This window comes from Anolis sagrei, chromosome 4 (genome assembly GCF_037176765.1).
Source record: "Anolis sagrei isolate rAnoSag1 chromosome 4, rAnoSag1.mat, whole genome shotgun sequence".
Lineage (NCBI taxonomy): Eukaryota > Metazoa > Chordata > Lepidosauria > Squamata > Dactyloidae > Anolis > Anolis sagrei.
Genome location: NC_090024.1, coordinates 209,270,951 through 209,286,021, shown reverse-complemented (window position 1 = coordinate 209,286,021; position 15,071 = coordinate 209,270,951). Strand labels below are relative to the sequence as shown.

The window sequence follows — 15,071 nt, the reverse complement described above, 5'->3', positions numbered from 1 at the left end:
GAATAGGTAGGGAGAGAGTATACAACCCTGCCATACTCTCTTCCTCCTGACCTATGTCCTATATCTCAGGTTTGGTCATATATATACATATATATATATATATATATATATATATACTTTGAAAGTATTGTGGGTGTAAGCCTGCATTTTCTAACATAGCTCTGCAGATTTTGATTTTAAAGTAGTGTAATAAAGAAAGGTAGGACAAGAGACCTCACTAACACCTTCACATTCACTTAATAGGGTCTTGCAATTTCCCACTTTTCTTGATGTATTTCAAGCAACATTGTAAGGCTTCATTTATTATTTTCCTGTTGTTTTCATGGTAGCGAGTTTCTAGCTGCAGTTGCTTGTTATTATTCCAAACCAATGCATTCTTGATTTTATGGAGAAAAAAAACCCTCTACAGGTTGAGTTTCTCTTATCTTTAGGACCAGAAGTGTTTAGGATTTTTGAAATACCTATATTTGCATATAGACGCTGATACATTTTAAACATGGGATCTAAGATTAAATTCATTTATTTTTCATAAGCATCTTATACACATAGCTGGATGGTAACTGTATACATGGTATATTTAACAATTTTGCACATGAAACAAAGTTTGTGCACATTGAGAAAGCAGATGTGCCATTCTCTCAGCAATTCGTGTGGATAGTTTGGGATTCTGGAGTATTTCAGAATAAGGGAAATTCAGCAATGTAGATCAGCATTTCCCAACCCTGGGGGGTTGCGAGGGGGGTGTTAGAGAGATCACCAAAGAACATCAGAAAACACAGTATCTTCTGTTGGTCATGGGGGTTCTGTGTGGGAAGTTTGGCACAATTCTATAACTAGTGGAGTTCAGTATGCACTTTGATTGTAGGTGAACCATGAATCCCAGCAACTACATCTCCCAAAGGTCAAGGTCTCTACCAGTATTCACATTTGGGCATATTGATGTTTCATGCCAAGTTTGGTCCAGATATATCATTGTTTCAGTCCACAGTGCTCTCTGTATGTAGGTGAACTACAACTCCAAAACTTAAGGTCACCAGACCCTTCCAGTATTTTCTGTTGGTCGTGGGAGTTCTGTGTGCCTAGTTTGGTTCCGTTCCTTCATTGGTGGAGTTCGGAATATTCTTTGATTGTAGGTTAACTATAAATCCCAGCAACTGCAACTCCCAAATGACAAAATCAATCCCCCCAATCCCACCAGTATTCAAATTTGGGCGTATTGGATATTTGTGCCAAATGTGGTCCAGTTAATGAAAAAACATTTTTCATATCAGATATTTACATTATGATTCATAACAGTAGCAAAATTACAGTTCTGAAGCAGCAACAAAAATAATGAAGAACTGTATTAAGGGGTTGCAGCATTAGGAAGGTTGAGAACCAGTGGTGTAGATGCTCCCTCATTCAAAGTGCTATGAATGAAGGGTACGGATTTGGGTTTAGAGCAGGCATGGGCAAGCTGTGGCCCTCCAGGTGTTTTGGACTTCAACTCCCACAGGCTGTTAGGAATTGTGGGGGTTGAAGTCCAAAATACCTGAAGGGTCCAAGTTTGTCCATGCCTGTTGTAGATGCACCCCAAGTAAAAAGTCTGGCTTTGTTTTATTCAGATTAGAAATGTAGCTCATACAGGTTCAGTATCCCCTTCTCCAAAATGCTTGGGACCAGAAAGGAATTATATTTTATGGTGTCCTTCCTGGCAGATTGGAGTTGGACTGGATGCCCTTTGGATGCCCCTTTTGATTCTACAATTTGATGACAGGCTGAATGGCTATCTGTTGGGAGGGCTTGGATGGTGTCCTTCCTTGCAGATGGGGATTGGACTGGATGCTCTTTGGATGCCCCTTCCGACTCTACGATTGAATGACAGTATGAATGGCTATGTGTTGAGAGGGCTTGGATGGTGTACTTCCTGGCAGATCGGGGTTGGATTGGATGCACTTTGGATGCCCTTTTCGAATCTGTGATTCAATGACAGCCTGAATGGCTATTTGTTGAGAGGGCTTAGATGGTGTCTTTCCTGGCAGATTGGGATTGGACTGGATGCCCCTTCTGACTCTATGATTCAATGATAGTCTGAATGGCTATCTGTGGGGAGGCCTTGGATGGTGTTCTTCCTGGCAGATTGGGGTTGGACTAGATGCCCCTTATGACTCTACAATATGATGACAGTCTGAATGGCTATCTGTTGGGAGGACTTGGGTGGTGTTGTTCCTGGCAGATTGGGATTGCACTGGATGCCCTTTGGGTGCCTCTTACAACTCTACAATTCAATGGCAGACTGAATGGCTATTTGTTGGGAGGGCTTGGATGGTGTCCTTCCTGGCAACTCAGCCTGCAACCTTTCCACCAGGCATGGGCAAACTTTGGCCCTCCAGGTATTTTGGACTCCAACTCCCACAATTCCTACCGGCTGTTAGGAATTGTGGGAGTTGGAGTCCAAAATACCTGGAGGGCCGAAGTTTGCCCATACCAGCTTTCCACTAATCTACCCTGGGACTCAAAAAGATGTCTGGGACTCAAAAAGATGTCGTTGTAGGCGTCTACTACAGACCCCCAAGCCAGGAGGAAGATCTTGATGAAGTCTTCTGCCAACAGTTGACCAAACAGGCACAGAAAAGAGATGTAGTAGTCATGGGCGATTTCAACTATCCCGATATTTGCTGGAAAACAAACTCGGCCAAGAGTACAAGGTCCAACAAATTCCTCGCTTGCCTTGCAGACAATTTCATGGTCCAGAAGGTAGAAGAGGCAACAAGGGGATTGGCTACTCTTGATCTCATCCTAACAAATGCGGAGGACCTGATCGATGCGGTCGAAGTGGTAGGATCCTTAGGGGCAAGTGACCATGTGCTCCTGCAATTTGAGGTACAAAGGAAGGCCGAAACTAAGACAAGTCAAACCCGCATTTTGGACTTTAGGAGAGCTGATTTCCAAAAAATGAAGGAAACGCTGAGCAGCATTCCGTGGACACAGATACTAAAAGACAAGGGAGCTACGGATGGATGGGAACTTCTCAAGAGTGAAATACTCAAGGCGCAATTGCAAACCGTGCCAACAAAGAGAAAAAATAGGACAAGTGCAAAGAAGCCAGAATGGATGTCCAAAGAACTTCTAACTGTGCTAAGACACAAAAGAGACATGCACAAGAAGTGGAAAAAGGGAGAAATCACCAAAGAAGAATTCAAACAAATAGCCAACACCTGTAGGGAAAAGGTCCGCAAAGCTAAAGCAAAAAACGAGCTCAGACTTGCCAGGGACATTAAAAACAATAAAAAGGGCTTCTATTCTTATGTCAGTAGAAAAAGGAAAAACAAGGAGGCGATAGGACCTCTTCGAGGAGAAGATGGGGCAATGCTGACAGGGGATAGGGAAAAGGCAGAACTACTTAATGCCTTCTTTGCCTCGGTCTTCTCACAAAAAGAGAGTCTTCAACCTCAGCAAGATGGAGTGGATGAGGGATTGGAGGACATCCAACCCCAAATTGGGAAAGAAGTCGTCCAGGAATACCTGGCCGCTCTTAATGAGTTCAAGTCCCCAGGACCAGATCAACTACACCCAAGAGTATTGAAGGAACTAGCGGAAGTCATTTCGGAACCATTGGCAACCATCTTTGAGAGTTCTTGGAGAACGGGAGAAGTTCCAGCAGATTGGAGGAGGGCCAATGTGGTCCCAATCTTCAAGAAGGGAAAAAAGGACGACCCAAACAACTACCGTCCGGTCAGCCTCACGTCGATACCGGGCAAGATTCTGGAAAAGATTGTTAAGGAAGTGGTCTGCAAACACTTAGAAACAAATGCAGTCATCGCTAATAGTCAACATGGATTTATCAAAAACAAGTCATGCCAGACTAATCTGATCTCTTTCTTCGATAGAGCTACAAGCTGGGTAGATGCGGGGAATGCCGTGGATGTAGCGTACCTGGATTTCAGTAAGGCCTTCGACAAGGTCCCCCATGACCTTCTGGCAAGGAAACTAGTCCAATGTGGGCTAGGCAAAACTACGGTGAGGTGGATTTGTAATTGGTTAAGTGGACGAACACAGAGAGTGCTCACTAATGCTTCCTCTTCATCTTGGAAAGAAGTGACGAGCGGAGTGCCGCAGGGCTCCGTCCTGGGCCCGGTCCTGTTCAACATCTTTATTAATGACTTAGATGAAGGGCTAGAAGGCATGATCATCAAGTTTGCAGACGACACCAAATTGGGAGGGAGAGCCAATAGTCCAGAGGACAGGAGCAGAATTCAAAACGATCTTGACAGATTAGAGAGATGGGCCAAAACTAACAAAATGAAGTTCAACAGTGACAAATGCAAGATACTCCACTTTGGCAGAAAAAATGAGATGCAAAGATACAGAATGGGGGACGCCTGGCTCGAGAGCAGTACGTGTGAAAAAGATCTTGGAGTCCTCGTGGACAACAAGTTAAACATGAGCCAACAATGTGATGTGGCGGCAAAAAAAGCCAATGGGATTTTGGCCTGCATCAATAGGAACATAGTGTCTAGATCTAAGGAAGTAATGCTACCCCTCTATTCTGCTTTGGTTAGACCACATCTGGAATATTGTGTCCAATTCTGGGCACCACAATTCAAGAGAGATATTGACAAGCTGGAAAGTGTCCAGAGGAGGGCGACTAAAATGATCAAGGGTCTGGAGAACAAGCCCTATGAGGAGCGGCTTAGGGAACTGGGCATGTTTAGCCTGAAGAAGAGAAGGCTGAGAGGAGATATGATAGCCATGTATAAATATGTGAGAGGAAGCCACAGGGAGGAGGGAGCTAGCTTGTTTTCTGCTTCCTTGGAGACTAGGACACGGAACAATGGCTTCAAACTACAAGAAAGGAGATTCCATCTGAACATTAGGAAGAACTTCCTGACTGTGAGAGCCGTTCAGCAGTGGAACTCTCTGCCCCGGAGTGTGGTGGAGGCTCCTTCCTTGGAAGCTTTTAAACAGAGGCTGGATGGCCATCTGTCAGGGGTGATTTGAATGCAATATTCCTGCTTCTTGGCAGGGGGTTGGACTGGATGGCCCATGAGGTCTCTTCCAACTCTTTGATTCTATGATTCGATGATTCTATCTCTGAGTGATGAAGGGATGGGGAGGAGCGGGTCCGAGACCACCTGCCTGTCAAAGATCTTGTCCAATCGGTGCAGGCGAAAGCCTAGAGGGCGGGCCTTTAGATGCACAGACACACTCAAAGTTGCCTAGAAGCTGTCTGGAGCCTCTCTTCCCCGCGCGCCGCTTCCAAGTCCTGCAGCACTGCCGCCTCTGTCCCTGAATCCACCGCATCCTCCGTGGGAAGCAGCAGGCAGTTTGGGGGCGAGGGAGACCCTCCCGGGAAGAAGGAGCCTGCAGGCATTTGCAAAGGAAGCCGCCAGCCAACCAGCCATCCCTCCTTGGGGACAAGATGATGGCATGTACGGAGATGCTGACAATGTGCTTGCTCTCTGCCAAGCACGCCTACAGCAGCCCCAAACCCACCGAGACCCCGCAGCGCCTGGGCAAAGGCATGGCCATCTTCCACGATGTAAGTCCTTTCCCCGGCTTGTTGTTTTACGCAGGGTGTTTGTGGAAGAGAGTGGGGTAGTTGTAGGAAGGGGGCACAACCAGGGCAGGCTCCCTGCTTGGATAAGAATTGCACTCACCCTCTGGAATGCCCCCAAAAGTCTGGAAACCTGTCACACCTGAATATTTGCCCTGCTAACTTCCCCTTCATAACTTTGCCTGTCCCCTTTTTCTTGAAGTTTCCTACTAAATGCTCAACTGGAAAACTGAGCATTTAGAAGGAAGCTCCAAGAAAATTGGGGGCTGGAAAATTGGGAGCTGGATGACCAGTTCACATGGACAGGATTCTTAAAGGTAAAGGTTTTCCCCTGATATTAAGTCCAGTCATGTCTGACTCTGGGGGGGTTGGTGCTCATCTCCATTGCTAAACTGAAGAACTGGCATTGTCCGTAGACACCTCCAAGGTCATGTGGCCGGCATGACTGCGTGGAGCGCCGTTAGATACCTATTGATCTACTTACATTTGCATGTTTTCAAACTGCTAGGTTGGCAGAAGCTGGAGCTAACAGCGGGAGCTCACCCCACTCCCCGGATTCAAACCTGCGACCTTTCGGTCAGCAAGTTCAGCAGCTCAGCGGTTTAACCCACCAAGGGTTCCAGGATTCTTATTGGGGGGACAATGCATTCACATTGCTGGTCTCCCAGTAGTATATCAGTTGGGGTCAACTACATACGTCCCCTCCACCCTTTGTTTTTTCTCTGCTCATTGCAAGGTTTCTTTCTTCTTTTTTTTTGTATAATATTTTGTTTATTATTTTGTCATGGTTTAATACATTTGTTATACATTGTTTTACAGCAGATACATATTATTCAATACAACCTACCATACTTTTGGCACCGAGTATTATTTTTCTGCCTATACATATTATCTATCCCTCATCATTGCAAGGTTTCTGAATGTCATGCTTCATTGTGAACTGTGGAGATGTGATTTTTGATACAACTGAAGTTTCAGGAGTCAAGGCAAATCGATGACTGTGTGTTCTTATATGAAAAACATCTGTGCTAGGTGCTTGCAGAGAAATGTGTGTATATGTCTATGTGGGCTCTATAGTCTTTAAGAGTATGCTGATTGAAATCTGAATTCTGTCACAGAATTGTTTTAATTATTGTTTAATATTTTATATTTTAATGCATTGTTGATTGTTTTATTATGATGACACCATATGGTGTATTGGTCAGGCCGTCCTGAGCCCCCCCTCAAGGATGAGAAGGGCGGGGTATAAATATAGGAAATAAATAAATAAATAATAAATTTTGGGAATTGATCTGGGAGAACTGGGGTCCCTTCCACACAGCTGAATAAAATCCCACATTATGTGCTTTGAACAGGAATATATGGCAGTCTTCTATATTTTGAACTGGAAGATATAGCAGTGTTCCATATATGACAGTGTGGGGGAGCCACAGTGGTACAATGAGTTAAACCCTTATGCTGGCTGAACTGCTGACCTGAAGACCTGAAGGTTGGTGGCTTGAATCCAAGATGGGTGAGCTCATGTCTGTCAGCCCCAGCTTCTCATGCAGAGACATGAGAGAAACCTCCCACAGGATGGTAACACATCCGGGGTCCCCTGGGCAACGTCCTTGTAGACGACCCATTCTCTCACACCAGAAGCAACTTGCAGTATATTCTCAATTTGCTTCTGACATGATAAAAATATGAGAGTGTAGACTCAGATAACCCAGATCAAAGCAGATATTGTGGGATTGTCTGCTTTGATATTCTGGGTTATATGGCTGTGTGGAAGAGCCCTGGGTCCCCTTCTACACTGCCATATAAAATCCAGATGATCTACTCTGAACTGGATTATATGGCAGTGTAGACTCACATAATCTAGTTCAAAGCAGATAATGTTGATTGTCTGATTTGATAATCTGGATTATATGGCAGTGTAGACATGGCTTGGGTTTGTGTCTGACCTCTAGAAACATATTATTGATCTTGGGCAAACTGAGGTTGGTCATTGCGTTTCCATAGTCCGTGATAGATCCAGATCTCTGGTCTTATAACATTGTATTTGACTTGCTATTTTTCTGCATGTTCATTCCTCCTAGAATTGTGGCTTTGTTGCTGTGAGTTTTCCAGGCTGTATGGCCATGTTCCAGAACCATTATCTCCTGACATTTTGACCACATCTATGGAGGTTGAGGGGTCTGTTGGAAACTAGGCAAGTGGGGTTTATATATCTGTGGAATGTCCAGAGTGGGAGAAATAACTCTTGTCTGCTTGAGGCAGGTGTGAATGTTGCAATTGGCCACCTTGATTAACATTTAATGACCTTGGTGAATTAATCAAGGTAGCCAATTGCAACATTCACACTTGCCTCAAGCAGACAAGAGTTCTTTCTCCCACCCTGGACATTCCACAGATATATAAACCTCACTTGCTTAGTTTCCAACAGACCTCACATCCTCTGAGAATGCCAGCCATAGATGTGGGTGAAACATCAGGAGAGAATGCTTCTGGAACATGGCCATACAGCCTGGAAAACTCACAACAACGCAGTGATTCCGATCTTGAAAGCCTTCGACAACACAATTGTGGCTTAGTTTATTTTAAAAATCAAGTTAGATATAAAATGTGAATGAGAAAGCATCTCAAGAGAAAGAACATGAACTACACAGATTCCGTCAAAGACATTAGCAGGAGATAGGACGCCAATATCTGGCTAGACAACCACATGGTTAAAATGATACAAACTGAGCATTGAATGTGCACATTTGAAGGGTCCCGCAAGGAATGTGGTGATAGATGACCATGGGAGAAAAGACATATAGCATGAGAATTTTGCCCAGAGAAGTAGACCTTTGAAGCAAATAACACAGAACAATGTATTGTCAAAGGCTCTCATGGCCGGAATCACTGCGTTGTTGTAGGTTTTTCAGGCTATATGGCCATGTTCCAGAAGCATTCTCTCCTGATGTTTTGCCTGCATCTATGGCAGGCATCCATCTCAGGATGCCTGCCATAGATGCAGGTGAAATGTCAGGAGAAAATGCTTCTAGAACATAGCCAAATAGTCTGAAAAACCTACAACAACCCAACACAGAACATTTTGTGACTCCTCTGAAAGACTGACACGTTTACTATGGCATGAGCTTGTGTGGTTCAGAGTCCAGCACAACATAATTTATTGCATCTCTTACATAAAGGACAAGTTTTCTGGAGGGAACAGAATGCTGCTCATAACCTGGGCACATAATCAGATGAGCAAAGTGTAAAAGAAGAATGTAATGGAATTACAATTTAACAGAAGAGCAAGTAGTGATGCTATCAGGGCAAGACTTGCAGCAAAAAGAGCCACATGCATTCCAAAGAGACAGAGGGGAACCAGACCCAGCAGAGCTGACTCACCACAGACGGACATTCAAAGTGAAACAACCCCCCCCCCCCCCGCTGTAATGGGAATGCTTCACCAATGCCAGGGGTAAATGAAATAATAAATTCACAATATCATATAAAGGAGGCAGGTTATAAGACCTTCAAAGACTAGAATTTAACATTATGCAAATATACCACTAAGAACAAGTTTGTTCATTCATGAAACTTGCTTGGGACATCCTAGTTTGTGCAACTCCATGAGCTTCCTCTTCAAATACCATGCGTTTCTTATCACTTGATTACCCCAAAGCACTGTTAGCTTGTAGTGGTTGGTTATGGCAGTGAATACAGTAAGGAACTCAAGTCACCTGTCAAAGAATTTCACTGGGTTTTCTTAGGCAAGGAATACTTAGTGGTGGTTTAGCCAGTTCCTTCCTCTGAAATATAGACTAGAGTACCTAATATTTGGTGGTGATCTATCATCCATGTACCAACCAGAGCGACCATGCTTAGCTTCCAAAATCAGAGGGTATCTGATGGCTTTGGGTTATTTAGACCCCTTCCTCTAAAAATATGGAAAGTTTGATATTCAGTATCATTGATATGATTTGCTTATAGGTGAAGGTAAAGGTTTTCCCTTGACATTAAGTCCAGTCATGTCTAACTCTGGGGGTTGGTGCTCATCTCCATTTCTCGGCTGAAGAGTTGGAGTTGTCCGTAGACACCTCCAAGTTCATGTGGCCAGGATGACTGTATGGAGCACTGTTACCTTCTCAACGGAGTGCATGTTTTTGAACTGCTAGGTTGGCAGAAACTGGGGCTCAGTCCGTTCCCCGGATTCTAACCTGTGACCGTTGGGTCAACAAGTTCAGTAGCTCAGCGCTTTAACCCACTGCACCACCGGAGGCTCTGATTTGCTTGTAATATATACAAAATCCCTGTTGGTTAAAGTGGTTAAAGTCAGATTATAATACAAATGGACATTGTTGTTGTTATGTTCCTTCCCATCATTTCCAACTTATGGTGATCCTAGAGTGAATCTCTTATGGGATGTTCTGGCATGATTCAGAGGGGCATTGCCTTTGACTTGCTCTGAGGCAGAGAGAGTTTGACTTACTCATCTAATGCAGTAGTTCTCAACCTGTGGGTCCCAGGTGTTTTGGCCTGCAACTCCCAGAAACCCCAGCCAGTACCAGCTGTTAGGATTTCTGGGAAATGAAGACCAAAACATCTGGGTACCCACAGGTTGAGAACCACTGAACTAATGGATTTTCATGGCCATCTCCTTGTCCCGCCTAGTCATGGTGAATGTCCCAATGTTCAAATCATCATGCTGTGCTGTTCAAAAAATGGGCATACATGAAACTAAAATGAAAATCAAACAACTAAAAAGCAGGACTTGGAAAGTTAGTGCACAGAGGATTACAGCACAAAACAGGAACTTTTCCAAGGTCTTCTAAAAATGACTAAGTAATGGTGACACATCTTGATGAACGTCAGCTTTGAATCCCTTTCTCTCTGTGGTGTCACCATGGTCAAGTCTTATAGACAAGATAAATGTTAACACAATGTTGTTTTTGAAATGAGAGAAGTGGATGAAACATCTATTGTCTACTTTGGGGAATTAATTTATCCTCAATGATGCAGCATGAGTTTGTTGCAAGCTGTTTTTGATCTTACCCTTAGGATAGTATTGCCTGCTGTATAATGTGAGAACACTGAGATCTACATCAACCTAGTGTCCCTATTTCCATCAGCACAATCCCTGCCTGTTACATATCATGTGGAAAGATATGGAGGATCATTGCACATTTAGCTGATCACTCTCCAATACTTCACGGATGGGAAATAGGATATGTATGTCCAAGCAATGTCTGAGTGTGATCAAGATGGTAAGATGTATTAATGAGGAAGAACAGACAAACTAGGGGAAGTTACAATAGCTTGCTTCTGCCTGGGCTTATAGGGAAGGTAAGATTTCCTTTTCCCCACTGAAGGCCCTTCCATATCCCAGAATATCAAGGCAGAAAATCCCACATTATCTGAGTATGGACTCAGATAACCCAGTTCAAAGCAGATATTGTGGGATTTTCTGTCTTGATATTCTGGGATATAGGGCTGTGTGAAAGAGCCCTTAGTTAACTGAGTGCAACTACTTTTGCATTTTGGACTCAGTTTAGTATACCCGAAGGTTGGGGACAAAGGCAATGAGAAGAGGAGAGACCTGGGACATTTCAAAAGCTGATGGAAAAATGGTGTAATGGAGGATTAACAGGGACTGCTCCTGCCAAATTCTAAGAATTGGAGAGTACACACTTAGAATTTATCCCACAATCAGGAGCTCTGGTTATATAGGGTTCCCAGTTGTCTGGTTATTTGAAAAAAGGACAACCCACAAATACTTCCTTTGCAGCACTTGATACTCAAGAGAAGAAAGTCAAGAATGGAGAGGTTTTGGTACGGGAGTTAGGGACTAGGTGGGAGTGCAAGCTCTGTTTTCCATTCATGTACTTAAGGGAGTAATGTGGAAAAACAGCTAACACCCGAGATTGGAACGTATATTTTGATGGACTACAACTCCTAAAATCTGGCAAATCTAGTAAAAATAAATAATTTGCCCCAAAATTGACTCAGAGCTTATTGATATGCAACTGAGGCTCAGTTCTTTATCAGACAATATAAGAATAGTATGGGACTTTGACAAGTCATATCCAAATTTCAGCATTTTTGCTAGTAGACCTTAAGAGTTTTAATTGCCTAACAAAGTGAGATAGAAATGGTATTTTGAGCTCAGTTTGCAGCAACAGCCAGGGGTTTTATTTGTTATGTATTTATGTATTTATTTATTTATTTATTTATAACATTTTGATGCTGCCTTTCTCCACCCCGGAGAGATTCAAGGTGGCTTATTCATAGGCAACTATTTGATGCCATAAAACAAGGTACAATTAAAATAAACATTTTAATAGAATTATAAAATACATTAAAAACAATATCATTACAATTCATCACATAATCATCAAGCGTAATCCAGGCCGTTCCAATAGTCATTTCACATCATTCCATATCTATTTCACAAGTTCTCTAAAGGCTTGGTCGCAGAGCCAAGTTTTTACTCTCTTACAGAATGTCAAGAGGGAGGGGAGTGGGGAAGGAATTACACAGCCAAGGGGCCACTACTGAGAAGGCTCTCTGTCATTCCCACCAATTGTGCCTGCGAAGGAGGTGGGACTCTGAGCACAATGTCCCCCGGAGAGGACTTCAAAGGATCACAGGCCCTTCCAATTCTGATTTTTTTTTCATCCTCTGCTGGTTTAACCACAGCTCAGTAAAAGGTTTGGTAAATATGTAGTGAAATTGTTTTTGATTTTTCCCTTAGAATATTTTTTAGGGATTGGAGCTGGTTGGGGATTTTAAAGGGTCATTTGGAGACTTTTATGCAGACTACATGGTATGCTATGCTCAACTCTGATTTAAAGAGAAAATAAATATTCCCTTCTACGGTTATGCTTTTCATGAGATCTAGCATATGGGAAACATGTAAAAACAGATTTGCTTTTAATGTGTACAATTTGTCACTGATTTGCAAGTATTACCCAAGTATTATGCACACAGCGTGTCTCATAAATTTAAGAACCGAAAACAGTCCTAAATAATGACTGAATGTTTCTATAGTGGCAATTTTATGCAATTACCTTGAACACAATGGAATTTACTACCCTTCAAGTAAATATGCCCTGAATTGTACTTCAAGTATTGTAAGAGTTGAATGATTCAGGCAGCCCAGCATTTCTCCATTTATGAGCACAGAGAAGAAATCTCTGCAATTAAATAAATATCCCATATTTTATCATCTGTTCTCCAGAGTATATTTCTATCACACACATACTGACTTGAATCCTTGTTGCTGTGCCTGCCTATACAAGAAACACAACTCATAAAATTTTAAGGACTCTTGAGTTTTAATGAAACAACAGTCTTTTTTCTAATATTGATCTCCTTTGGAAATGATTCATAAAATTAATCTATTGCTCCAAAAATACTGTCAAAGCATTTTCCCTTATGAATTATTTGTGGCTAGAGACAATTGAATACAGGCTCTTTTCAATTAAACAGGATGGAATGTTTATGCAGTAAAACCAGTGAGAGAACATAGCCATTAATGAACACTTTTACTAAGTTATAGAGGCAAATAACAAACAAACATGTATTGCAAGTAACATCAGGAATTGTATGAGAAAAATGTACTAACCCTTCCCCCCATTCATATTTTTTTCAGGAGCAGAATTCAAAACAATCTTAGCAGGCCAGTAGTCAGCCAGGATTTTGATTCTTGGGGGGGGGGGGGGGTGAGGATCTACCCTAACAAACCTTTTGCATCATTATCCCAGTACCCCCATGCATATGGGATATATTGAGCATGGTGATGAGATCATGATATGAATAAGCACAACAGTTTAAATAATGTACCAGTAAGGCCTTCTCGCGGACCACCCTGAGAATTTCGGGGGGGGGGGGGGCTGAAGCCTCTCAAGCCTCCCCCCACCCCCCGGCTACATGCCTGAATCTTAGATAGATGGGCCAAAACTGACAAAATGAAGTTCAACAGAGACAAATGCAAGATACTTCACTTAGACAGAAAAAAACGAATTGCAAAGATACAGAACAGGGGACTCCTGGCATGAAAGCAGTACGTGTGAAAAAGATTTTGGGAGTACTTATATATTAAATAATCATTAAAACATATAATGTCTCAAAACACTATTAATTCATGGTATCAATGGACCTCCTCCTGTTCCAGACCATACCACAACTTTGCAGCGAACATACAAGAAAAAATGACAAATCAATAACTAAAAAAACAAAACACAGTTGCAATAAAAACAGCAGTACGTGCTAGTAGCACATGGAGATAAAACCCCATGATCTGCAGGTTCATTGTAATAGGGTAATAATGACAGCTCTGATCAGAGCAATCGGCAATGGAAGGTTCAAAGAGCAAATTAGCACAGAGTTTTAGCCTTGTATATATATATTGAAATACATGGCTTCCAAAATGCTTTTATGGTTACATCTAACGATAGAGATAGCTTTTTATAAAAAATAATAAATGTCAGATGAAACACTGCACAAGCATTTTATAGACAGTCACTTTTGGTATCTCTCCTCTGATGGTGTTACCTAGTGCTTTGATGCCACTGCGATAATAGCACACCTTGACTTCCTGCCATTGGCATTATGTAATTTCTGCTATTGGCTATGGAGTGGTGAAATACAATATATAGGCAGCATAGAGCACTGACTCTGGTGTAACTGTCCACTATGCAATTAATATAAATAACTAACAAGAAGGCATGATTCAATTTTATTAAAAAATACAAACACAGGATAAAAATACTGCCATTTTAAAAACAGGTTGATTTCAGAATTTTGAAGTTTGTAATCTCTGAATACAAAGTTCCATAAAGCTGTCCTATGGAATCTGTATGATAACACAAGGTATTCTTTAAATCAATAATGGTTCAAATTAATAATTAATAATTGATTTTTGTCAACAAGATATTAACTAGGATTGATTGCCTAGAACAGTGGTTCTCAACTTGTGGGTCCCCAGATGTTTTGGCTTACAACTCCCAGAAAACCCAGCCAGTTTACCAGCTGTTAGGATTTCTGGGAGTTGAAGGCCAAAACATCTGGTGATGCCCAGGTTGAGAATCACTGGCCTAGAAGCACACAGTAGCTTTATAAGATGAAAGAAATCATCAGCAGGTATTGGTGAATATATTAACAATGCTAGCTTGACTTAAATAGTGCCTTCGTTGTACAGAGAGAAGGCATTTGATAGGGTCAAATGGCCACTCTTTTGAAGGGCAAGAGATGTTTTCCGTTTGAGGAACAAATCTAAAAGCTAGAATGCTCTTTAATCATTTGCTGGCGAGGCTTACCTCCATGCCTCTGCTTGACCTAAACTGTTGGTGCTGTAAGTGGAGCACGGAAAGTGAGAATGAGTCAAATTGTGAGTTCTGGCAAGTAGCGTAGGAAGCTGGGTCACAGGGCACTCCGCTTTCTCAAGGAAGCCATTTTCATTGTCAGTTCCATGACAGCTTTAACATTTGCTCTGGCCCTTTTGTTTTATAAATATGCTCCATGTGTTGACAGGTACTATTTCTAATGCTGTGCTGTCCTT

At 42.3% G+C, this 15,071-nt stretch overlaps 1 protein-coding gene across 1 annotated transcript in view; it reads left to right on the top strand.

Annotated features, from left to right (window-relative positions):
* The first annotated feature begins 5,169 nt into the window (after positions 1-5,169).
* NECAB3 (N-terminal EF-hand calcium binding protein 3) overlaps positions 5,170-15,071 on the top strand; it is a 106,085-nt gene continuing 96,183 nt past the window's right edge. Inside the window, exon 1 of the mRNA XM_060772353.2 lies at positions 5,170-5,521. Within this exon, the coding sequence (XP_060628336.2) occupies positions 5,402-5,521 (120 nt within the window). The 5' untranslated portion in view covers positions 5,170-5,401. The remainder of the gene's footprint in view (positions 5,522-15,071) is intronic.